This window comes from Corythoichthys intestinalis, chromosome 18, assembly GCF_030265065.1.
Source record: "Corythoichthys intestinalis isolate RoL2023-P3 chromosome 18, ASM3026506v1, whole genome shotgun sequence".
NCBI classification, from domain to species: domain Eukaryota; kingdom Metazoa; phylum Chordata; class Actinopteri; order Syngnathiformes; family Syngnathidae; genus Corythoichthys; species Corythoichthys intestinalis.
This window is the reverse complement of record NC_080412.1, coordinates 47,922,173-47,946,906: the sequence shown is the minus strand read 5'-3', so window position 1 is coordinate 47,946,906 and position 24,734 is coordinate 47,922,173. Positions and strand designations below refer to the sequence as shown.

Here is a 24,734-nt window from a genome sequence, read left to right as displayed (position 1 = left end):
CAGTCCATTTTTGTCCCTCAGTGGCGCCTCCAGAAATTTTTCATAGGGGTGGCCAGATGGGGCCACTTAAAATTTTGGGGTGGCCAAAACTAAAAGCCATAATTTCAGGTTTTCATTATATTATTGCAGTAAAAAGGTCAGGGGAAAACTATCAGAAAGACTTAAGGACACAGCTACTGATATGCTTTGGTGTATTGTGTAATATTTGATGTTACTAATGATTTATTGTGCATAGTCCATAACTGTCCAGTCAACATTTTGAGTTCCACAACAATTCTGTTTTATTGTGTTATGTATATATTAGGCATAAGATTTAACTAGGGCTGTAAAACGATTTAGATTTTTAATCGAGTTAATCACAGCTTAAAAATTAATTAATCGTAATTCATCGCAATTCAAACCATCTCTAAGATATGCCATATTTTTCTGTAAATTATTGTTGGAATGGAAAGATAAGACAAGACGGATATATACATTCAACATACTGTACATAAGTACCGTATTTATTATAACAATAAATCAACAAGATGGCATTCACATTATTAACATTCTTTCTGTGAAAGGGATCCATGGATAGAAAGACTTGTAATTCTTAAAGGATAAATGTGGGTTTGTATATTGTGACTAAATATTGCCAGCTAGTGTATTTGTTGAGCTTTCAGTAACTGATACTGTAGCGACTTAACTGTTCTGCCCAAATGCATGATGGGAGGTGGTGCAACCATGACTGTGTGTGGTGACTAACAATGCTATATTTTCTCTGTGTTGGGTACACTACAGGGTGTTAAGAAAAAGATCAACTCCCTGTCATTCTTCCCCACGTCGCTTCCTACAATATTTATAGTTGCTGTGGGAGAGATGACAAAGTTTTTGCCAATTAAAAGCACTGCCCCAATGAATGCTTGTATCTACTCCACTCACGTGACACTGCCTCTCATCTCTGTATGTATGTAATACGGCGCCATTGTAGGCTGTTTGCAGCAATGCGTGAATGAGTCGTCCCGCGAATGAGTTAATTGCGATAAATGTTTTCACGTGATTCATTTAAAAAAAATAATTACCGCCCGTTAACGCGATAAATTTGACAGCCCTACATTTAACAAAACAAAATAAATGCATTCATTTGGGATGAAATCCATAATTGATGCTACAACAATCTAACAATATACTGGCAAGCGGGGTGGCCAACCAATTTATAGGGGTGGCGCCACTGTTGTCCCTCAAACACACGTTTGATTGGCTGATGACTTGACCCCGCCCCGACCACACACACGCACATGCACTCACAGCCCGCCCCCTTCAGAGAGGAGGGATATTCGAAGTTGTTTTCGGCCAGCGGCAGCAGCTACGTCGATGTTGTAGAATTGGGGTACACATCACTGGTTTTCCAACTGAAAGTCCGACCTGCATTAGATTCATAACATGTAACAGTCATAGCATAACATAACATTAAAGTATGTGAATTTGCTAACCTGCAAAACTCAAGTAGGAAGCTGCTTAGAGAGAAGTGGTTTTGTGTTTTCTACTATTAACGTTAACTAATCTGTATGAAATGTAGTAAACCAAGGTTTATCCCTTTGTCCCCAATTTTTATTTCATTTCTATGGTCATTAGCCTATCAATTATTAGCTTCATATTTGTGAGAAATGTAGCCCTGAATCTGTTTGGTCTTCTTAATGTCCCGTCCCCAGCAAAAAGTGTACATGCAGGTTATGCTGTTATATTGTTAAGACCAGACCTACGCCCTTGGCCTATTGTTATCATTCCAAAAGTCATCGTCACAAACTTTGATGTTAAAGTTTGTCTGTCGTTGATCTTATCTTGCTCTTTGGAGACACAAAATGAGGGTTTCCAAATGCGCACAGAAATTCTTATATACAGTAAATGCTCTGAAGCATTCGAATAGCGATTTTAAAAAAAAGTATTTCAGCGAGCTTTCTTCAATTGACCTGAAGTTTGTTTTTTCTTTTAACGTGAAATTTGAAGTGCCTTTATAGTATTTCTGACATGTGTAGGACGGTGCGTACAATGTGCCTCCTTTATTTTTGTTGATTTTTTCATACTTAAAAAAAAAGTGTGCTGTCTGTCTTGTATGATCTGTTTGTATCTTTGTATTGTTGAAATTAAAAAAGAAAACAAAAAAGCTCGCTCGTTCGCTCAGTCAATCGCTCTCCAAAAATGTTCTCTTCTTTAGCTGTGAATCTAGCTGAATCTCTATACGCGACACCGGGATGATCATAATGCATTATGACAACAATATGGAAAATACCTAGGGAAAAAGAGTTCAATTTGGAAGATACAGTAAATATGATCAGGCTGTCCACCACTTTCAAATAGACACCATTGAAAAGGATCGTCGATGGAGAGCATTTTGTGTGAATTTTTTTTCCCAAGCTCACAAAAGTGTTAGAATGTTACAGTATACGTATGTACAAAGTTTGAGACAACAAGTCACGTTTGAAGTGAAAAACAACCAAAATGGTCATCGACAACAACCATGTCAACATTCAAAATAACATTGATGTGTTCAATCATTCATAAAATTCTTCTCTCAGTAAATTCAAACAATAGATTATTGACGAAACTGTCATTTGTATCAAAACATAAGCATATCAAAGACGGACGAAAGAAGTTTGTCGGCGGTGAAGGGGGCGGGGCTAAATGGGCGCGGTGGCGTTGGCCCACTCGGGAAAGGAGTCCAGCGAGAACAAGAAGCGTCCCCACGTGTTGATGGCCACGCTGATGCACGCGATGCCGATGACGTTCATCGCCGCGCCGGTTTTGACCTGCGGGGGCACAGGAGCGGAGCGCGTTACCGGAAGCTACCGCGCGCGCGGCCGGCTCGTCATCGATATTACGACGAAGGCGGACTCGCCATGTCGGCCACTTTGAGGAAGCCCGAGGAGAAGACGATGGCGTTGGGGGGCGTGGCCACCGGCAGCATGAAGGCGAAGGAGGCGCTCAGAGTGCACGGGATCATCACGTACAAGGGATTCACGCTTATCGACTGGGACTGCGGAACAAAGATGAAGAAAGACAGTAAACAACAAGACTTTTCATCCGATGATCATCGATGTTGAAAAGAAAACAGACAGCCAGAAGGTTCGCCCAAGAGAGGTGCTAGTCCCAAGTCGAGGCTCTAGTCTCCAGTTAATGTTCTGGTGCGGAGATGAGTTTCCGGTCTTAGGACAGAAGGTAAAAGCCCCTTTGGCACCACAGGGACCCTTAGCACTTCATAGGACACTTTACTTGCTAGAACATCAACAATTTGCCGTTTCCATCAGAGATAAACTGCGTACCCTCATGAAGGCCTTCTGGTCCCGGTCCCAGGCAAGCGGGGTCTTTTAGGGAAGGAGATGACTGACAGACAGACAGACAGCCCGCTAATAGCCCCCCCTGCTGCAGTCCCGCTCTCCTAGCTCATTGTGTATACTCCAACGCTAATGTCGGCGCACGCAACATAGGCAACATGGAAAACATTTGCGCTGTGGCTTCTCTCTTCTCCATTTTCCTGTCTTCGCCTCTACAGTTGGAGCATCAATGATACGTCACTGTCGCATTAGAGAAAAAAAACAAAGGTCAATGACCTTGGCGGAAATCAGCGTCGCACTGCCCCCTGCTCTGTTTTCGTGCGGCCTGTCGAAATGAAAACCGCCGTGTTCACTTTGAACTATTTAGATGTTATAACTTGAACTACGTTCTTGTGACTGATCCTTGCGAAAGAGGTTAAGTAGGTTCTTGCATCCAGGGAAAGTTCTTGTCCTTAAAGGAGTTATTAGCCTTCAGAGAAAGATGCTCAGAGAGATGTTCTTGTTTTTTTTTTTAAATCCAAAAAGACGACAAAAATGTTGTTGTGGAAAGAGTCAGGAGTAACATGTCACCCACCCAGAGAGATGGTTCTTGACCAAAGAGAAGGTACTTGTCCTTGGACTCGCGAGAAAGGTTCATGGGAAAGTACCCAAAGAAATTTGGGGTGCCAAGTGTTGAGTCTGATCAGAAGTGACTGCTGTAGTCCCAATGTAATGACGAGAGATGGTTTCAGTCCCCTAATATGTTCTAGTCCCGAGAGGCGATTAGAGACAATTTAGATGTTATGGCTTGCGCTACGTTCTTGCGTCTGGTCCTTGCAAAAGAAGCTAAGTAGGTTCTTGCCTCCAGGGAAGGTTCCTGTCCTTAAAGGAGTTGTTAGCCTTCAGAGAAAGAGAGATGTTGTCGTTGTTTTTTTTTTTTTATAAAAAAACACGGCACTAGACTTGAGAGAAAGCTTCAAAGTCTCAAGAGAAAGTTGTTGTGGAAAGAGTCTCAGAAGAGACCACCCAGAGAGATGGTTCTTGTCCAAAAAGAAGGTACTTGTCCTTAGATACGACACTGGACTCGCCAGAAAGTACCCAAAGGAACTTTCGGTGCCTAGTGTTGAGTGTCATCAGAAGTGACTGCTGTAGTCCCAATGTAATGACGAGAAACGGTTTCAGTCCCCTAATATGTTCTAGTTGCGAGAGAGGATAACATAGCCCGCTTCGAGCCCGCCCGTAGGCGAGGGTCCGCTCCACAGTGAAGGTTGTACTTTGAAGAGGACTGCAGTTTGAGAAAAACAGATCCGGCAAGAAAGGAGGAGAGACGGTTGTCGTATTTACCATGGAGGCCAGGACGGGCAGTAGGAGCGTCGCTGTGGCAACGTTGCTCGCGCACTCCGTGAAGATGGCGGTGAGGAGGCACAGGACGACGGTGATGGCCCAAGGAGGTATGGAGTCCAGCGGTGTCATCTGGGAGCCCAACCAGCGCGAAAGGCCCGACTCCTGAGCCGCGCGCGGGCAAACATCGGTCGCGGTTAGCGACTCTCCCTCTTACTCGGCCACCTTCGCGCTCACCTCGCTGCCTTTGGCCAGTGCGAAGCCGCCGCCCAGCAACAGCACGATGTTCCAGGGAATCTTGGCCTGCGCTACCTTCCACGTCAACAGCGGAGGGGCGGGGCCTCCGGACGCTTCCCCCTCTGATCGGATAGAAAGGAAACTTTACGGCTCGCCCCGGGTTATCGGTTTGCGTCTGCGTGTCGCTGACCCGGATTAGAATGCTCCTTCCAGTAGCAGAGGTATTTGGGAGGCCGGGACGGCAGGACGAACAACAAGAGCGCCACCATCAGGGAGACCGTGGCGTCGGTCACGTACCTGCAGAAATTCATATGGGTCCAATAGGACTAGCGCATTTACGTCATAACCATTGACAGGACATTTGCGGTACGGCCCGCCCGCACACCGCCGGGCCCGTAGGGGGCTGTGTGAGTCAACTTCATTTCAAGTCGATGGGAATGACTCTCACACATACTTTTGAACACTCGGGTGAAAGTACATTGAAAATGTGCGAAATCTGGACCGCATACAAACAACAAGGATTGTCTCAGGAGTGATTTGTTTGAGGATTCAAGGTCATTATTATATTTTTTTGTACAATGCATGCATTTTGAACATCGTGAAAAAAATCAATGGGAGCCATTGGCGTCATTTTTCGACAAATTTATGTAAAATAACTACTCGGTTTTTGCTTTTAACCAAGAACCATGTTGAGAGAAATGGTGGAGGAAATGTTTTGTGTCCTCAGTTGATGTGGAAATAATGCTTCTATTGGTTGTTATTATTGACATATTATCTTTTCGCCACAAGATGGCAGGATGGGACTTAAATGTCTAAAGTGCTACATTTATTACTTCTTTGTGTTTGACTTTGTTTACTTGTGGGATTGCCTGTGAAGACAGCAATGAGAGAGGATGTAGCCGCATGTCAGTGGAAATTAAACATGCCAAGTTTTGGCTAAAAGACAACTTATTCTCCGTCAATTCTTCCTACGAATGCAACGTTGAGCTGCAACCACGTCAACAAACCAAGATGTTTTACGTCCATATCTACGAAGAATTTAGTTTTATTTTGAACGGAAAACGCCATTTTGGCAGCCACATTATCATAGCAAAGCTAACGGACTAGCTTCATTCTTACACAGACTTAAGTTAAAGTGAACCAAACTGCACGTTTGCTTTGCTTTTAATCAAGAATCCAGACTGTTTCACGCCCATATACATAAAGAATTCAGGGATTTAAGCATTCACAAGACGTTCAACGTAAAAACCTCATTGCTACAGACTTTTGGTAAGGAAGGCAGCGCCAGAGTGAAAAAGACAAGCCGTTTTTACGTGAAGTCAATGCTTCCTGCACGGTTTCTTTTGCTTTTAACCAAGAATCGAGAATCTTTTACGTCCACATCTATAAAGATTTGGGGGATTTGAGCATTTCTTCACAAGAAATTCAACGTAAAAACCTCCTTGTTTTGCTACGGTGGCCATGTTGGATTTTGTATCTCTAGATTTTATTGTAGAAATGTCTGCATCCATATTTTAAAACGATCAGCTTTTACGTGTTTTATTTGACGTAAAATTTCAATCTAATAACTTTCTGTACAACCTTCACCAACCCCTACGCTGACGGCAACAAGCAGATCTTCGTCTACTTTGACCCCGTGCGCCTTTGGAAGAACATCTACATCATCTTCTACAACAACGGCTGTATGGTGCTGCCCAGGTGTCCTGGGGCTGGGGTAAGTGACCGGCATTATTCACTTTATAAAAAAGAGGAATCAAAACACCTATCTTTCGAAAACAAACATGTTTTTTAGGAGCCCGAGAGGATGAGGACGGCCCGATTCTCGAACCGGAAGGTGCCGGCCAGGTGGGAGAACTAAAAGTGTCTAGGCCGGCTACAAGTTGACCCAGAAGGTGCTGGAGCGCTCTTCGATCGAGAAGCAGAGCGTCAGGCTCATCGTGGCGGTCTTCAACCCATACACGGTCGCACGGGCGAGGAGGAACACGAGAACACGCGGGGCCGACATCCTGGAGATGTTCCAGAGGACAAGGGAGACCTGGAGATGGGCCGGGCCTGGCGGTCCTCAAGCGGCCATCTCTCCCCGCGGCGTCGTTCGGAATGTCGCTGCGGGAAGCACAAGAGCACCTGCCGGAGTTCCCGGAGGTCCCTCTTCAACTGTTTTGGTGCCAACTTCTCCAGGGATTTGACTTTCGAAGCGAGGACGTACCAGGCCTTAGAGTGGCAGACCGGCAGAAAGGAAATGGCGAGGAACAGAGACTTGTACAAGTTGAGGAAGCTGACCGGAAAACAAAGCAATAGTCCACAATATTTATTATTTATTTATTTATGTTCAATACCTTCTCACCTACATTATTCAAAGCATTAACTTTCAAACCGCTGCTCATTCACATGGATTATTTGCACTTCCTGAACATACGCATTTTATATTTGTTTATTTCGATTTTATACTTGCAAGTCACTTTTGAGATTTTCATTTACAATGCACAGTAAAGGGAAACGCTCCACAATTTCATTGTATACAATAAAGGGTGATTCTATTCTATTGTACAATAAGTTGTGATTGTGTATACAATTTATCAATAATCTATTTATTATAGTTTATTCTGCATGTTTTCCTCAAGTTTCTGATGTGAAAAATGAGTGATTTATTATCTGTTGAAAAAAAAAAAGTTGCTATTATGGGCAAAAACTTGTATGATATGTTAAATATTGCTGTTGATCCTGAAAATAGAGGTGATTATCTCTGCGTTTGGTGATTTTTGTGCATCTCGTGTAAAATCTGAGAATTTTATAGCCATTTTAAGTTTTGTTGTACTTGTATAAAAAAATAATCAGGATTTTATAGGGGAATTTGAATTTTTGGATGCTGCTGCTCATGGAGACTCATATATGGCTAAGGTAGGTGCCTCTTTTGGTTTTAGGTCGGTAGCAGCTTTGGTTTTGAAAATATTTGAAAGTAAGCCCCCTAAGGATTGGCCCGTGTCAATCCCGTGTCCTGTCAAGTATTATGAAGTCCATGACTAGTGTTATACGGTACGGCGGAAAGTCTTTTTACCAGCACCTTTTTCATCGGGGCGTTATTCTGTCTTTTGCTATTTCGCGTTCAAACATAAAACGTTTCAACAATAGCTGACGATTTACTAACGATTGATAGTAATGATTAGATTTTTTTGCGCTGGTGGCAAAGTTGAATTTTGAGGGTTCCAAAATATCACTGGTGACATGGTGGACCGTCGTTGTTTGCGGAGCAGTAAGGTCACGTTCACTTCCTGTCACAGCAAAAGGCAAATATTGAAACGACAAACACGACCGTACGCCGTGTGACCCTTCGTCGGTGTTTACACGGAATGCGGTAGAAAGGTCACCCGACGACTGCGAGATGACGTCAACCGGCGAACGAAGCCGAAAAGGGACGGAGCCGAACGTGCGAGATACCAAACGAGGTTACTGACTCTGCTCGGGCGTTGAAGGTGCGCGAGGCCCAGCCGTGGACGAAGCGCGGCTCCCGCGTGAACCACAGCGCCACCATGAGGAGGAAGAGCGCCGTCACGCTGGTCTCGCCGTACGTCATGCCGCCCAGCCGCCGGTGTTCCTCGGCGATGACGGCGCGGGCCGCTCGCTCCTCGGCCTCTCGCCCCGACCCGCGCTCCGGGCTGCATGGGGATCGACGAGCACGCGTGACGTCGCGCGCACGCTCAAAGGTTTCGAGACGTCCGTCGGAGCGTCTCAAAACCTATAGTCGAAGACGAAACGCCGTCGCTGACCTCGTTCCGACGAAGACTCGCCGCAGCAGAAGCCAGGCCATCGTGAGCATCGACATCATGGTGGGGAAGGCGAAGGCGAACCACGACGCCGAGTTGACCACGCCGCCGCTCTGCGGGAATAGCCTGCGAGACGTCGCACCGTCACCATCGGCCGTTTGGCCGGCCGCGGGGCGCGTTAGCGACTCACTGGTTCATCTGGCCCAGCAGGACCAGGTTGGGTCCGGTTCCCGTGAGCGTGGCGATGCCGCCGATGCTGGCGGCGTAGCACACGCTGAGCAGCAGACCTTTGCTCAAGCGCCTTCTTTCCCCGTCCGCGTCGTCCTCATCATTGTTCTCCTCCACCTCCAGCGCGCAATGGGCTGAGGAATAACGCTCATGAGCGCACGATCCGGGAGTGAGACTTTCAAAGCGAGAGGCCGCGTTCTCGGTGACGGGACTCGCCGTCGGTCGCCCCGTAATTAGGGTTGCCACCTTTCAGAAATAAGAAATACGGGATGCACCCCTCGTGCCCAAAGCTGCACAGGCAGAGAAAAAAAGGGACATCCCAAAAACTCCTATAGAAATGTATCTATTCGTTTATATTCCGTATTAGTTCAATACGGAACGCAACATTGAATTCCCAATTTCGGATTGTTCCTTATTTTAAGGGACAGGTGGCAACCCTACCCGTAATTGCCCTCTGACCTTTCGCCGCGGACGGCGGCTCGTCTTGCGGGGGCGGCTTCGACGACGAGGCCGTCGCGTCTTCGGGGTCGGTCGCCGGAGCTTCGCCTTCTTCCGTTCTTTCCCCTGCCGGAGAGAGTAACTATCGAACCGATCCCGAAAGTCTCCGATGGGGGAGCGACAACTTACCGGTCGTCGCCGGGGCGTCGGGCTCCCTTACGGAAGCGTCCGGGCGTTCGCGGGGATGCAGCTGCTCCAGCACGGCGTGCGCTATGGGCACCATCATGGCGGCCGTGGCCGTGTTGCTGATCCACATGGACAGGAAGGCCGTCACGGCCATGAAGCCCAGCATTAACCTACATCCGGGCAGACGCTCAGACCTCGACGTCGCCCGCCACCGGGGTCTATACGCACTCACGAAGCGGGCCTGACGCCGACCGTCAGAAGAACTTTGAGCGCGATGCGTTTGTGGAGACGCCAGTGCTCCACGGCCACCGCCACCATCAGGCCGCCCACGAATAACATGTTGCTGTCGCGCAGGTACTGCATGCACACCTGCATCCGCGCAAAAATACTTTAGAAACCCAGAAGGCGTGCGTGCGGTGCGGACGTCGCGTGTCTTGCGCGTACATCTTTGGACCGCATGATGCCGAGCACGGGGAACAAGACGGTCGGCAGGAGCGCCGTCACGGCCAGCGGCAAAACCTCCGTGCACCAGAACAGCGCCATCAGCAGGATGACGTACGCGCACGCGGCTTCCTACGGAGATGGAGCGCACGCACCGATCAATAGGCTTGATTTCAAGGATCTCGGTTAAGTTGAAGCGTATGCGCTTGTAACTGCTGTGTGTGTGTCAGCGCCGCCCCGCGTTCCGCTCCCACCTCTGACCAGGCCGGGACGCGAACCCGCGCGCCACGACGCTTCAACTCGGCAGGAAAGGACGGTAACCACTGCGCCAATAAAGCTCGAGCCAACGGCGCAGCCGTTAGTGTCCTTACATGAAGGAGTTTCCAGGCTCCACAATGGACCTGCGTGTACCCGTTACACGCTCCTAAAAAAAGGGGTGCTTGAACACTGAATTTGCTTAGTACCGCTGGTAGAAGGCTAGAGGGGGGAAAAAAGGGAAAATGTGACACTTGTTGATCTAAAGTCCAACTGTGAACCTTCATCCCTGCAGGCCGCATGCGTTCTTTCTTTTGTTTTGAGATCCCGCTGGCAAAGTGACAAGCGATACGTATACGTGTGCACGTGAAACCTATCAGATTGTACGGAAAGAAAATGTCTCGCGTGGGAGCAAAACAACCTTTGGTTCAGGGGTCGGCAACCCAAAATGTTGAAAGAGCCACAGTGGACCAAAAAAACAAATATGTCTGGAGCTGCAAAAAATGAAAAGCCTTATAGGCAACACATTCTGTATGTATCTGAATGAGCTACTTTAGCCTACTATCAAAATGGCTAAAATTGGCTACAAATACATAATGAGCCTTCATGATTGTTTTCCCTGCAGTGCAGCCAACGCACCACGTGACTACTCTGTTGTATGATGCCACCTCAAGTTTAAATTCATTACAATATTAATGAATTGTTTCATTGCTTTTAGGAAATGATAGAAATGCAATCAAGAAATCCCATTTCTGATGTCATTTTTATTTTGAAGTTTTGAAAAACAACACGGAACGTGCATAACAAGCCCCTTATCTGGGCATGTCTTTGATTTTCTTTATAATCTTGGTTTTGTTTTTGAAGTCTGCGCAGAAGCATCAAAACAAATGACCACACATGCTAGCTGTATGTCATTCCAGAGTGATCATATTTTGATTTCCAAAAAGAAGGCACCAATAGCAGTCATTAATAATCCCTGTTTAGTCTTATATTCAAAGTTGATATGGATCAATAGCACGCACGCACGCACTGTCCGTGCATGACACACACACACACATAGGGACAGTTGCCCCGACTCTCAGCCGTGACTAAGAAATCTTGAGCATTCTCAGGCTTATCCTCAACCCATTTTATTTATTTTTTTATGACTGTTGTCAAGCCCGACCCTTCCCCAAAAGCCACGTTCAAGGCGAGCTAGGGGCTAACGCACATCTACACCGCTACCGTAGCGCCCGGTCTCTCTCGCTCTTTGCTGACGTCATTGCTGGGTGTATTCCAATTTGGGAGACTTGACAGTTCAGAGCGCCCGCCACATTCGGGAAAAATGTGGCCCGGATCGGATTGAAACCACATACGAAAGTGACCCGGATCGGATTCGAAACGGTCCGCTTCTATGCGACTTGTCCCGTTCAGACCATCAAGTGAATGCCTGACTCGAGTCGGGAAAAACACCCAAAAATCAGATTGGTGCGGTATGAAGCTAGCTTAAGTTCTTCAGAAGTAATGGAATCACACTTTTTCTCTCACTCCCAACTGGGTACTCGGCTGCCAACAGGTTGTTTACGATAGCCATCTGCCCGGTATCCCGCCCTGCTGATAGAAACGTGTGTCGCGGGCTACGACGCAAATCTCCGTTGACGGAAATGTGGATATTTCTTCTACACATTTATACAGCATTGGAAAACATTAAGAATGTTTGTGTCATTTTTGTCCTCTTACAGAAACCATTTGAAAAGAAAAAAATATATTTCCCTCAACCGTCTTTGTCCATTTTTCAAACATTTTTGAAAATGCTCCAGGGAGCCACGAGGGCAGCGCTAAAGAGCGGCTCTCAAACCACGGGTTGCCGACCCCCCTTTAGTTGGTCGCGAAGTCCAAATGATGCTTTTTAGGAAGAATGTTTTTCAATTTGATGCGACTTTCACTTTTTTGTTCCTGGGTAAAAAACTTGCCTGCATGTTTTGGTCTACTGAATTGGTTTCATTCATGCAGCTTCGGGAGTTGATTGGAAATACTATATATATATATATATATATATATATATATATATATATATATATATATATATATATATATATATATAGATAGATAGATAGATAGATAGATAGATAGATAGATATATAGATATATAGATATATATATACTGGACTGTCTCAGGAAATTAGAATACACAATATTCTAATTTCCTGACTGTCTCAGGAAATTAGAATATTGTGTATTCTAATTTGCTGAGACAGTCCTGTATATATACACAGGACTGTCTCAAAAAATTAGAATATTGTGTATTCTAATTTCCTGAGACAGTCCAGTATATATATATATATATATATATATATATATATATATATATATATATATATATATATCATGACATGTTGAATGAGCGTGCTGACATTTTCTAAACAATGAAGAGTGCACGCGTGGCTTTACATGTATAAGAAACCTTTCAAATTGAAACATGTTCAAAAAGAAACTTCCAAGTATACATTTAAAAACTCATAGTTTAGGGGGAAAGCAACTCCTGATTCCTCCTAAACTCAAAAGTTCAAATTTTGAGTAAAACCCACTCGTGATGAGAAGGATTCGTTTGTTTTGATAGACGATCCAGATCCTGAAAACAAAGCCGACGGCTTCTGACCTTGGTGCTGAGAGCGAGCGGCAGCAGGAGCAAGGGGCCCGACGACAGGATGAAGACGCTCTTCAGTCGCCACAACGCGCGAAATGTTCGCACGCGGAGCGGAAGGACCGCCATCACTTCGAACCAATGGATGGATGGATGGATGGATGGATGGATGGATGGATGGATGGAGCGGCCTCGACCTACGGTCTCGATCTTCTTTTTCACTTCAAATATGAACCCGCTGACGAAGGCACGCTCGCAAGTGAGAATAAAGTTGAACAACCGCGTGCCGTGCCGCCGGTCTTCATCCATCGATGACGTGTAAAATCGGCTGACCTATCTCGGTGAGTGAATAATCATGATGAGGAAATCAATCATGGACCAATGAGAGAAAGGAGCGCGTCCGTCAATGAAGGCTTCTTGAGCGAAATGTAAAATTGGCGTCGGTCTGCCGCCACCTAAGGGACACTTTTGGTATAGTCGCGGTCAGAGTTTTAAACGGGCATTATTTTCGCCCTTCCAATCTCATGGATTAAAGCGGAAAAATGGGTTTTTTAACATTCATTTTCAAACGTCAACGTCCAATAAATGCGATAGACGTCCAATCCATTTGAGGTCCAAATGGATTGGAAATCTTTTGCCACTTGCTACGGAAGATTTTGCCAGCAGCTTCTGTTTTGTTTACTACAGTTTGCTTGATTTGACTTTTGTGAGTTTTGATACTTGATTACAAGCTTTAAAAAAATAAAAGATCTTCCTTAACTTCTTTCTTTTCTCTTTTAGAAAAAGGTTTGGCGCAATCTATTGTCAGTACTGATAATCATTTGGGGTGAGAAGTTTGAAGTATGCAGTGCAACAAAATCTGATTAATATACAAAATATGGACGTACTGTATGGGTTGGATTGCATGTATGGGTTTCACAGTAGACTGTGACGAAATGTTCGTCCAAAAATATGGGCCCCTTTGCCTTATTTTGCTTAGGGCCCCCAAATGGCCTGGGCCGGCCCTGCCTAGGTTTGCCTAGGGACGGTAGGGACATAACACTAGTAACTTTTCAGGATGCTCAACTTGTCCCCACCAACTTTTAAGCAACCTTATTTGCATTATACAATGAGTTCAGCTAGAAAGGTCATTCAGATTGTCTTCCCTTGTGTTGTTAGGATAGAATTGACCCTATCATTATTAAGTGAATTACTTTCATTATGTTCAGACTTACCCCTTTGCGCTTGCGTAATGTGCCGGTCCATTTTTTCCCTCTAATGCACGTTTGATTGGCTGACGAATGGAACCCCCATATTCACACAATCCCGACAGAAATACATGTCAATAATATGACGCCTCCTTTGCCCCCTTTGAAGAGGAGGGGTACTAGATTTTTTTTTCGGCCAGCGGCAGCAGCCAGTATAATGTAAAAGGCTGTCAATGTTGTGGAGGTGGGGAACACACCATTAATTTTGCTACTGAAAGTCCAACCTGCATCAGTTATTAAACTGTGTGAACTTGCTAACCTGTAAAACTAGAGTAAAAGCTGCTTATAGAGAGGTGTCTTCCTGTATGTTTTCTACTGTCAACTTTAATTGGACTGTGCATTTATTCATTAATCCAAATGTATTTTCTACATCATTTTAGAAAATATTTATTTTAGCAGCCGATACACATATTTGAACCCAAAAAACCCAACCACTGTAAATTTCCATTATATGAAGCAAGCATTTTGAAAAATGACTTTCTATAAAATCTTTTCATTTTTATGTAGTAACCAGCTATTTTTGACAAATGTATACCCAATCGGTTTGGTCTTATGAATGTCCCGTCCCCAGCAAAAAGTGTACACATTTATCGTCCCTACCAATGTTGAGACCAAACCTACGCTCTTGCTTTCAACTTTTTGAAAAATGGTCTTGCACGGGATACAAAATATATTGTCACCCTCCCCCCCCAAATAGATTTTTTTATGACCGGTGTTGACAGCGCGTCCCCGCTCGGGGGCGAGCCGGCGTGCGCGCGCGCGCGCCGACGTGGAGCGCAGTCCGTCCGTCCGTCCGTCGAGAGCGAGCGAGCGAACGAGCGACGCTGCTGCGAGGTGAGTGCATGCATGTTGACCAATCGCTTAATTACTTGGTTCGTTTACCTTAATGACGTCTGTGCGTCGCGGCCAGCTCTTAAGTCGAACTTTTGGGATATTTTGTCTCGCTGACCTGCATGCTTTTCTCCAGGGCTAACGTCACCATCTGCACGAGTAACTTGACACTATGTTGCAGGCTGGCCCTCCAATCAGTCCAAATGGATTGGACGTCTATGGGCGTCAATGGCAAAAATCAACGATAGCTCCATGGTTTCTACTTTGTGGCATTAAATGTGCCACGTGCACTTTGATCTAGTTGGCTGCGTGCGTGCGTGCGTGCGTGCGTTCTGGTGGCGATGACCCGCAGGGCGCGCAAACATGTTTTTTTTTCACTTTGGAATCTCCCATACTTTTGTTCCATAACGAAGACGAGCACGTGCGTCAAGATGCTTATCAAAAAGGGTTTTGTTGACTGGAACGCAAAACCACTTTAACCTCGGTGTGTGTGTGTTTCAGGATGACGAAGATAACCTCCATTCTCCTTTGGGGCCTGCTGGTCTCGGTCGCGGTTCAGGTATCGTCGACACGGTGAATTGATGCCATGATGAAATGGATGGATGCTCAAGGGGGGGACTTCCCCCACTTTTTACATATAGGGGAAAAAAACTCAACTACACAAGTGATAGCCCTAATGCAAAGGCGTAGGTTTTCATAGGGAGCAACTTTTCAGGATGCTCAAATTGTCGCCAGCAACTCTTAAGGAACCCTATTTGCATGATATATATATGGAGTTCAGTTTTAGATTGTCTTCCTATATGTTGTAAGGATAGAATTGATGCTACATTACAGTACTTTCATTATGTTCAGACTTACATTGACCCCTTTTCACTTGCTGAATGTGCCAGTCCATTTTTTCCCTCAAATGCACGTTTGATTGGCTGATGACTTGACCCCCCCCCCCCCACACACACACACACACATTCGCGGACCAACAGAAGTACAACATGCCACCTTCCCCGCCAGGGCCGGCCCAGGCCATTTGGGGGCCCTAAGCAAAATAGTGCAAAGGGGCCCATATTTTTGGCCCAACATTTCGTCACAGTGTACTGTGAAACCCATACATGCAATCCAAGCCATACGTCCATATTTTGTATATCAATCAGATTGTGTTGCACTGCATACTTCAAACTTCTCACCCCAAATGATTGTCAGTACTTACAGTAGATAGTGCCAAACCTTTTTTTAAAAGAGGGAAAAGAAAGAAGCATTTTTTAAAGCTTGGCATTAAGTATCAAAACTCACAAAAGTCAAATAAAGCAAACTGTAGTAAACAAAATAGAATATAAATTAAACAATTCCCAGATTGGGGGCCTCCTAGTGGTCAGGGGCCCTAAGCAGCCGCATAGTTTGTGTATAGGCCCTGTTCCCCGCCCCCTTTGAAGACGAGGGATATTAGAAGTTTTTTTCCCGCCAGCAGCAGCCACTGTCAGTAATGTAAAAAGACATCAATGTCGCGGAGGTGGAGAACACACCACAAATTTTGATACTGAAAGTCCAATCTGCATCAAAGTTAGCATAACATTAATCTGTGTGAATTTCTCGAACTCAAGGAGGAAGCTGCATGGAGAGAAATATCCTCCCATATGCTTTCTACTGTTAACGGTAACTAAACTGTAAGAAATGTAGTGAACTAAGGATTACCCCATTATAGATAGTTAATTGATGATTGTTTTTTATTTTTCGTGTATGTTAATGTAATTTGTGTTCAGATATTACAATTTGAAATTTGCTAATAAAATCCAGACATTTATTCTGCAAGTTTGTTTCTTTAGTAGTTTTTGAAAACAAAGGTTTGAATCAAACGGTGTATCACCTGAACCAATACACATGAAAGTTAGTATCGGCCTATCAATCAATTAGGTTCATTTTGGTGAGAAATGTAGCCCTGACCCCCATTCACCTAGTCTGTTTGGTCTTATAAGTGTCCCGTCCCCAGCAAAAATAGTGGTGTATACATGCAGGTTATGCTGTTATATCGTCCCTACCAATGTGGAGACCAAACCTACGCCCTTGCACTAGCGGACGATCCTCGGGCCCGGCATAAAAATCGCAAATTCTGGTGAATTTCAAAAATCCACATCTGTGTTTCCAACATAGGACAGAAAAGGGTCCCTCCAAGAATTGTCCTTTTTATTTGCCGTTGCCGCACAGGCGCAGACGGACGAGCCGCCGGAAGAAGAAGCGGAACACGTGGAGCTCTTCACCACGCCCACCGCCAAAATGGCCGCCGCCACCTCAGACTTCGGCTACAACCTTTTCCGCGCCTTGGCGTCTCGCCAGGACAAGGCCAACGTCTTCTTGGCGCCCATCGCCGTCTCGGCGGTCCTCACTCAGGTGGCCATGGGTGAGGATCCGGGACGTAAACCTTGCGTGCCGGGGGTCCGTTTGAGATGGATGGTGGGATCAGGGTATTTGGGATGGAATTCGGGGTGGCTTTTGTTCAGGACGGCTTCGGGGTGTCTCCATTGATGTCTTTTCGGAGTCGGTGTTATTTGTGCAGTACGGGTGATTTATTTGCGCTCACGGTACGCCTACCACGGCGAGCCGGGCTAATGTCCTCGGGTCCGCAGGCGCGTCCGAGCGTGCCCAGGGACAGTTGTTCCGGGCCTTGAGGTACCACACCCTGCAGGACCCTCGACTGCACGACACCCTGAAAGACCTGCTGGCGTCCCTCAAGACGGGTAACAAAGGACTGAGCGCCGCCGCCCGACTCTACCTTGCCAGACGTACGTGTGCCGGGCGTCGGACGGGCCGCTCTCGACAGCCGTTTTTCACCGCCGACGTCGTTCCTTTTCCCAGGCCTGCGCCTCAAGCAAGACTTCTTCACGGCCGTGGAGCGGCAATACGGCGTTCGACCCCAAGCCCTGCAGGGCGGCGGCAAAGACACCAAGGACATCAACGACTGGGTCGCCGCCGAGACCGGCGACAAGGTGGCGCGTGTCCTGGCCAAGCCCCTGCCCCGAAACCCGGGAGTCAACGCCGTGGCCGGCGCCTTCTTCCAAGGTAAAAATCCAAAGATATCAAAGACGGCGACGACCCCTGACGACGGCGCGCTGGTCGACCAGGGACGTGGGCGACGGAATTCCGACCTCCGTCGTTGCAGAACTTCCAGCAGGAGGGTAAAGCGCCGGTTCGGGTTCCCGTGATGCAGCAGGAAAATTACCCCGTCAAAATGGGCGTGGACTCAGATTTGAGCTGCACGGTACGAAGGGAGGGTCGCGCGTCCGCCGGCCGGCCGGACGTCCCGTCTAACCCGGGTTTTGTGCCTTCTCCTCGCAGATCGCGCAGATCCTCCTGCGGAACCAAGTGAGCATGTTCGTCTTCCTGCCTCAGGAAGTCACCACCAACCTGACCGCGTTGGAGGACACGCTGACGGCCGAGTTCGTGCAAGACTTGAGCACCACGCTACACTCCGCGCACGTCACCCTCGCCCTGCCCGTCCTCAAGTTCAGCTACGCCACGGACCTGGTGACGCTGCTCCCCGACATCGGTGAGTCTCGCTCGGGAAGGCTACGGAGTGAGGTCGACGGATCCGGCCCGAGTCATCTCGGCTTCTCCTCCCCTCCGCAGGCCTCGCCGATTGGATGGCCGATCAGGATTTAGAGAAGATCGCCGCGCAGGCCGCCAAGCTGGTCACCGTCAATCACAAGGTGGTGATGGAGACGGCGTCCGAGGGAGACGCGCCGCCGCCCGCCACCTCCGCCACCGCTCACCTGAGCTACCGCGTGGACCGCCCTTTCCTCTTCCTTATTCGCGACGAGTCCTCGGGGGCCTTGCTCCTCATCGGGAGGGTCGTCGATCCTAAAGCTCTAACCGCGTAACGCCGGCTAGCGTGCGCTCTTAGCGGGTCCTAGGAGGGCGGTGAGGACGAAAGGGGATTTTTACACCAAAAGATCATTTTCACGTGCCACGTTTCCGTACCGTGATTCAATAAACACGGCAATGGAACAAAAGGTGCTCGACTGTATAACATCTTTATTTGTCAACTTTACCGTCTAACATGACACTGTGGTTGGTTAAGAATGCAAATAAAAAAAAACAACCAAAAACATTGGAATTCAACAACAGAAAACAGAAGGAAGACTTTCACAGGCACACGCTCTCGTCTCCTCCCATCTGTGAGGAGTGCGCGCTTGCCATGTGGTTTTGATTTGATCGTCACATTCCTGAGGTCCGTCCGGAAAAGGAAAACGCTTCCTCCCTTCCTCTCCTTGAGTCCACAAAGAGGGAAATGAACAACATCGGGGGAAAAGAACAAACACCCTCACCGAGCAAAGTAAACCCACAAACATCCGTGGTCACCCAACCATGTACAGTATGTATACGCACACATAGACAGAAAGAAAGACTTCCATACCCAGGCTTCTTTCACACAAACTCTTTGGACACAAGATTATTGCTGCGTGACATTTGCACGTCGTTTGGATTTGGAATCAGTTCCCCTGGTGGATGTCGGCGGATTTGCGCGTGACAAAGAGGAAGTGGAATCGGCGTCTGATGTTTTGCTACTTCAGCATTTCTTCATGTCCTCGATATCCTTCGCCCTACTAGTGTAGTATGTCGGACGTCTACTATCAGTAGGGTACGCGGATCTAAAAAGGACATCGAGGATAGGGGAGAAATGCAGGGTCCTCCTCAGGTGCGTCCTCGATTCACTTCCTCTTCTTTGGCGCGCTCGTCGGCCAGCTCGTACACACCCCGGTCGGCCGCCCCCCTTTTGCGCAGGACCAGCACGGTCAGGAGGAAGCAAATCAGACCCCCGCACATGAAGAGACCCTGGACACCCAAAAACCTGCACGTACAAACGTCGAGAGATGACAATGAATGATCTATCACCGTTAGGCCTTTTCGGTACTTAACGCAGAATGGCAACACTTCTTTGAATGTGAAAGCCACCGGCCTGTGTCTGAAGCGGTCCAAGTTGTAGTAGAGACAGGAAGTCTGCTCGCCGCACTTCCTGTCCCACAGGACGCACGTGGTGTCGATGACCGAGCCGTACACCACCGGGCACGGCATGAAGGCTGAAGGCACACGACACGCCCGGTTTCCCGCTAGGTCAGGCGTTCGATCGCCGCGACAACTCACCGAGAACCCTGAAGAGCATGTACTGGACGCCCACCGCCAACGACTTGTCCCGCGCCGACACCGTCCTGTATGTAAACACGCACGTGCGAGTAAGCGGCCGCGGCGACGGCTCGACGTCCGTTTTGTGAATTTTCTCGCCTGAGGATCATGACAAAGGACGGAGTCTGGGACAGCGACGCCGTGAAGCAGGTGACGGCCATCATGACCACAAAGGGCAACAGGAGGCGGCCGCACCCGCCGCCGCACGTTCCGGGCGCGGCCGAGCCGCCGCCGCCGCCGCCGCCCCCGCCCACGCAGCGACAGTCCGTGAAGTTCTGCGCGGAAAGACGCGAGAACGAGGCGTCACGGTCCGGCTCCTCCCTCGGGCCGTCGAGGCTTAACGTTTGAACGTCCCTTACCGCCACTTTGTCGGCGCCGTCCGTTTCCGCGGCGAGGCAGCCGGCCCGACACGGAGACGTGAACTCGACGCCGTCCGAAGCGCACACCGGACGAAAGGAATCCTCCGAGCACCGGCACGCCGAGCTGCACAGCGGCATCTCACGCCTGACAAAAAGACAAATTCCAGCTTAGCCGCAGTTTTTTTTTTTTTTTTTTTGTTCCCGTTTCGTCGCCTCGTTAGTTCGGCCGTCGTCGGATCGCCTACGCCAGCGTTCACTAAATCCGGACCTCGGTGCCACTTTTCCTGTCGTGTATTCCACGTCTCTCTCCCCTAACACACCTGAATCAAATGATTATGTCATCAGCAACCTCTCCAGAAGCCTGATAATGATCCTGATGATTTTGATTCAGGTGTGTTGGAGTAGGGAGACATGGAAAACACGACAGGAAAAGTGGCACCGAGTTCCGGATTTAGTGAACCCTGGTCTACGCGTCGCTACCGGTTTTGGCATCGTTTGCGGCAGCGCGGGTACCGAGGCGGGAAGACTCCATCGATCTGCTGAGTGGGGCAACCCGTGAAGACCAGCGGGAAGCCGCATAAAAGGCCGAGCGCGATCGCGGCGGCACAGAACTTTCCGGCGGCGCCGACGCCGAGAGACCATCGGCGCATCAGGACTCCGCCCAGGACGGTTCCCAGCACGGCTAGCGGGATGCACACGCCGCCTTAGCGGAAGACGAGAAAGAACGTGAATACCACAGGTTGCGAATCGAACAGACAGTTTGTCGGTTTTACGAGTCAAAGACTCACGCACCGATAATCACGGCGGAGAAGTCCGCCGTCTGGCTGAACTGCTTCTCGATGAACTTGGCCATGAACGTGGCGAGGCCGGCCACCATGGCGGCCAGATTGACCTGGGCCAAAACCACCAAAAGGTAGACCGGACTCCGCAGGGTCCGGCACAACATGCTGGGAAAACCTAGGAGCGACACGCACGCGTGAGAGGAACCGCGTCCGGACCGGACGAGCTGACCAGACGTCGCACGGGAAACAGAAACTGACTTTTAAGGAAGCGAAGAAGGCCGACTTCCTGGAAAATATCCGACGGAAGCTTTTTGTCTGACTCGGATTCATCCTGCGCAGAAACGGGCAGCGTGAAGATCGCCCCGTTAGGACACGTTGAAGTGCCCTGAACTGACCTTTGGGGTCATGTTCCTGGGAAAAAAGAAGTAGGGCAGCGCCGCCAAGAAGAGGAGACAGGAGGCCACCAGGAAACCCAGCCACCAGGCACCCACCCAGCGCAGGTCACCGCGATCCAACTCCACTTGATCTGTCACACGCGTACAGGGTCCCGTCACGGTTACAGTTACTGTGGACAAACATCGAACAGCGCAGACCTGCGGGCATCTTGTCAAAGTCGACGTAGAATCGTAGCATGAAGGCGCCACTGAGGAACCCGAACGCGGGGCCGATGGCCGTGACGGCCAGTAGGATTCCTGAAATAAACGTGGCGTCGAGAGCGTCGAGCGCACGAGTTATAGCGAAGGAGGCGAGGCGGCTCGGTACCGAGGTAGAGCGGCGAGTTCTTCCGGCCGGCGTAGTCGTCGATGTAAGAGATGCCGAAAGGCTGCACGGGCACGGAAGCGACGCCCAGCAGCAGCTGAGCAAATAGCAGAAGAGGGTAGACGCCCTGGTGGGCGGCGCTCTCCCGCCCGACGCAGCTCGTCCGATCGGACGACGGTGCGGCGGCGACAGGGAGGCCGCCGTCCGGCCGGCACAGGTCAGACACGTTCCGGGTCGCTGGCGGGACCGGCGAGAACGGCTCTGTAAAAAGGGCGAGGCTATTGACGGCGAGCGGGTCGGGACTCACGGTCGGCGTACTCGCTGCGCCGGTCGCCGTAGCGGTACGGCCCGGTCAGGAAGTGCGGGAGCGCCATCAGCAACGAGGCCAAACAGGCCAGCAGAGCGCCGAAGCCGATGACGCGAGGGCGGTGAACCCGACTCCCCAGGAAGCTGACGAACACGATCAGGAGCGTGTTGCCCACCTACGAGACAAAGACCGACGCGTACGTAAAACGTAAGCGGTAGATAGGCTAGATAAATATAGGAAAGGACTAGAACTGTCCTTCAGGATAAGGACAAGAACAAGGCAACTCTCTGGACCGAACGTCACTTTGGTGCACAATTTTCTCTTTGGACTCCAACTTTCTCGAGTCTTTGCATAAAAACCTTCTCCTCAGGAGTCAATCTTTTCTCCAGAATAAAAGCGAGTTAGCCCTCTTCTGAGACTCGCATCTTCCGTCTTGAGACGAACACCTTTTCTCAGGACGAAAACCGTTGATCTGGACCCTACAATTCTGATTTAGGACAAAAAGCCTCACTCCGCTGACCTCGTTGAAGGCGGCCAGGAGTCCGGACTTCTGACTGGAGAGACCGTAGCGTCGCTCGATGGTGGAGATGGAGCTTTTCATGTAGCCCGAGACCAGAAGCAGCGACAGCTGCAGTGCGCTGTGACACGCCACGAACACCTGCGCGCCAAAAAAAAAAAAAAAAAAAGGTTACAAGGAGCGCCGAACGCCTTGTGCCGCGAGGCCCTCGAGGAATCAGTGTTTGATGCTCTTCTTCAGCCACTCATACCATTCTCAATGCTTTCGAATGACAAAATTGGCCAGGTGCGCGCGGGTCCGTTGCGCGATGCCTTCAAGAGAGCGCGCTGCCAGCCTGGGCTTTTAGCCTAGCGGTTGGCGCGCTCTACTGCCGAACCGTGCGGCGTTATGGATGGCGTCGTGCGGCGCGCTTCCATGCAAACTGGTTACGTACTATTATAACAGAATGTAGGAAAAAGGACTTTTTGAACAGGAAGCTGGCCATTTGGATTTGAAACTGCATTGAAAGGAAAATCGCAGGGCTGAAAAGTATTCCCCGACAACCAAGTGAAATAGGATGCCTAAAAGTCAGCATCAGTGAACTTGAACAGGAAGTCCATCATTTTGGTTCGTGAAGGAATCTGACCTTTTAGCCAGACTGCCGGAATGGCGCCAGCCGAACCGCCGCGCCGACCCGGGCCGGCGTAACACCGACATCACAGCCAAAAGGCAAAACTTTGCGCGTTCACCTTCGTCTTAACCCTTTGTACTGACTCCATTTTGAAAGGTATAAAGAAGGCTCACCGAAGTTGACAATTTATTCAGGTCAACAGTGATCAAACGGCAAGGCGAAACAGAAACAGACTCATGCGGGGAGGCAGCGTCACCCTAGGACACGTCAGCAAAAGGTTCCCGAGAAAAATGACTACAATTAATTAAACATTCAGTCTTTTGAAGGCTGCGGTGGGGTGGGCCAGGCCAGGCGAAGGGTGTTGTTTTAGTATCATTCTTTTGTTGTGGGTTTGGGCGGTCAAGTTCGCGCGTCACCTTTCGTTGCTCGGTCGTGGTTGCTAAGGCAACTGAGGTGGGAGGTTGGGCCTGCCTTAACGTCTGAGAGGCACTATCAAACTTGTTCTCGTTTGTTGCTTCGGTAGGCCGGAGTGTCGTGGCCCCACCGAAGAGATGGCGACCGCGTCTTTTCTTTTGCTTATCAGGCAAGGCTGATACGGATTGTACTGATGACTCCTGCTTTGTGAGGAGTGCTTCTGTGTATTATAACTTATATTAATAATATTAAACTATGGATAAATCTTTTTTTTATTATATCGAGTGTGTTAGAATAATGCAAACAGTTAGACGGTGCCTACCTCCTTCACTTGCAAATTCTAGGGCTCGAACGGTAGTTTCACTGATATCGGATGGTCATATTTATCACAGTATAACAGCAACAGGGACTATTTTAGTTTCAAGTTGTGGAAAAGAACTCTTCTTTCCAGCTGGCAACAGGCTCCAAAGTTGTAGCGAACACGGATACGTCTTACGTAACAGGATGGATTTTTGCGTTACGGGGTTCTTGGGTGTAGTGTTGTCATTGTTACCTTGATGCTGGTAAAAACACTCCCGCTCCTGACTTTGACCTCCATGATGGAAGAAACTCGCTCACCGAGGCTGAGGAGCACAAAGTTGTGACGTCACACGATCTTCGCCAATACAGCGGTTGATATATAGGTGGGAACTAAGGAAGCAGTGGCGGAATATCAATTTGCTTTCGCTCAATGTAGTCAGTTTTACGGTCGAGAGGGTTTTTCTGATAGCGGTGCGAAAGTAGTGCAAAGGTCTACGGCTCCTTGGCCACCGTGATCACGATCACGTGACTGCACGAGCTGGAGAAAGTGACAGAAAAGAGAAAAATCACAGATACTCACTGTGGCGACGATGGTGGTAATAGTGAAGGGGAGCAGCTTGATACCATCAAGATGAAGAT

General features: G+C 48.5%; 3 protein-coding genes across 5 annotated transcripts; 1 reads left to right on the top strand and 2 right to left on the bottom strand.

Moving 5' to 3' along the window:
• Positions 1 to 482: 482 nt before the first annotated feature.
• LOC130907010 (Na(+)/citrate cotransporter-like) lies at positions 483 to 13,138 on the bottom strand. Of its 2 annotated transcripts, XM_057821819.1 has the most exons (13): positions 12,816 to 13,138; positions 9,926 to 10,054; positions 9,714 to 9,850; positions 9,485 to 9,651; positions 9,317 to 9,421; positions 8,820 to 8,991; positions 8,633 to 8,755; positions 8,321 to 8,521; positions 5,059 to 5,165; positions 4,869 to 4,990; positions 4,635 to 4,796; positions 2,876 to 3,013; positions 483 to 2,786 (listed from the first exon to the last, which is right to left on the bottom strand). In XM_057821819.1, exons 1-13 carry the CDS (start codon positions 13,107 to 13,109, stop codon positions 2,658 to 2,660), a joined length of 1,986 nt encoding a protein of 661 aa, XP_057677802.1. In that variant the 5' UTR covers positions 13,110 to 13,138; the 3' UTR covers positions 483 to 2,657. The 2 variants fall into 2 exon arrangements, with proteins under 2 accessions (XP_057677802.1, XP_057677803.1); XM_057821820.1 differs by lacking the exon at positions 9,926 to 10,054.
• Positions 13,139 to 14,806: 1,668 nt separating this feature from the next.
• Positions 14,807 to 18,910, top strand: serpinf1 (serpin peptidase inhibitor, clade F (alpha-2 antiplasmin, pigment epithelium derived factor), member 1). Of its 2 annotated transcripts, none has more exons than XM_057820771.1 (8): positions 14,807 to 14,881; positions 15,380 to 15,437; positions 17,075 to 17,267; positions 17,494 to 17,649; positions 17,723 to 17,926; positions 17,989 to 18,125; positions 18,203 to 18,413; positions 18,494 to 18,908. In XM_057820771.1, the coding sequence occupies exons 2-8, from the start codon at positions 15,381 to 15,383 to the stop codon at positions 18,742 to 18,744; spliced, it is 1,209 nt and encodes a 402-aa protein (XP_057676754.1). In that variant the 5' UTR covers positions 14,807 to 14,881; position 15,380; the 3' UTR covers positions 18,745 to 18,908. The 2 variants fall into 2 exon arrangements, with proteins under 2 accessions (XP_057676754.1, XP_057676752.1); XM_057820769.1 differs by lacking the exon at positions 14,807 to 14,881 and adding an exon at positions 15,205 to 15,299 and having other exon boundaries at positions 18,494 to 18,910.
• Positions 18,799 to 24,700, bottom strand: LOC130906427 (solute carrier organic anion transporter family member 2B1-like). The gene is made up of 14 exons (XM_057820763.1): positions 24,676 to 24,700; positions 24,349 to 24,485; positions 22,775 to 22,912; positions 22,255 to 22,429; positions 21,951 to 22,184; positions 21,782 to 21,880; positions 21,584 to 21,714; positions 21,447 to 21,519; positions 21,199 to 21,363; positions 20,920 to 21,109; positions 20,407 to 20,551; positions 20,009 to 20,322; positions 19,824 to 19,944; positions 18,799 to 19,715 (listed from the first exon to the last, which is right to left on the bottom strand). The coding sequence occupies exons 2-14, from the start codon at positions 24,391 to 24,393 to the stop codon at positions 19,434 to 19,436; spliced, it is 2,112 nt and encodes a 703-aa protein (XP_057676746.1). The 5' UTR covers positions 24,394 to 24,485; positions 24,676 to 24,700; the 3' UTR covers positions 18,799 to 19,433.
• Positions 24,701 to 24,734: the final 34 nt, after the last annotated feature.

What these genes read in the sequence shown, in the direction of transcription:
- LOC130907010 (XM_057821819.1), bottom strand. Translation starts at nt 13,109, where the DNA reads ATGGATGAAGACCGGCGGCACGGCACGCGGTTGTTCAACTTTATTCTC. An exon ending in CTGCTGGGCCAGATGAACCA is followed by an intron (nt 8,756 to 8,819) that starts GTGAGTCGCTAA and finishes GACGTCTCGCAG; the next exon opens with GCTATTCCCGCAGAGCGGCG. An exon ending in TGCCCGTCCTGGCCTCCATG is followed by an intron (nt 3,014 to 4,634) that starts GTAAATACGACA and finishes TTTGTTCCGCAG; the next exon opens with TCCCAGTCGATAAGCGTGAA.
- serpinf1 (XM_057820769.1), top strand. Translation starts at nt 15,220, where the DNA reads ATGACCCGCAGGGCGCGCAAACATGTTTTTTTTTCACTTTGGAATCTC. An exon ending in CCTCACTCAGGTGGCCATGG is followed by an intron (nt 17,268 to 17,493) that starts GTGAGGATCCGG and finishes TCGGGTCCGCAG; the next exon opens with GCGCGTCCGAGCGTGCCCAG. An exon ending in CCGACTCTACCTTGCCAGAC is followed by an intron (nt 17,650 to 17,722) that starts GTACGTGTGCCG and finishes TCCTTTTCCCAG; the next exon opens with GCCTGCGCCTCAAGCAAGAC.
- LOC130906427 (XM_057820763.1), bottom strand. Translation starts at nt 24,393, where the DNA reads ATGGAGGTCAAAGTCAGGAGCGGGAGTGTTTTTACCAGCATCAAG. An exon ending in CCTTCTTCGCTTCCTTAAAA is followed by an intron (nt 21,364 to 21,446) that starts GTCAGTTTCTGT and finishes TGTCGCTCCTAG; the next exon opens with GTTTTCCCAGCATGTTGTGC. An exon ending in CATGCTCTTCAGGGTTCTCG is followed by an intron (nt 19,945 to 20,008) that starts GTGAGTTGTCGC and finishes GTGTGCCTTCAG; the next exon opens with CCTTCATGCCGTGCCCGGTG.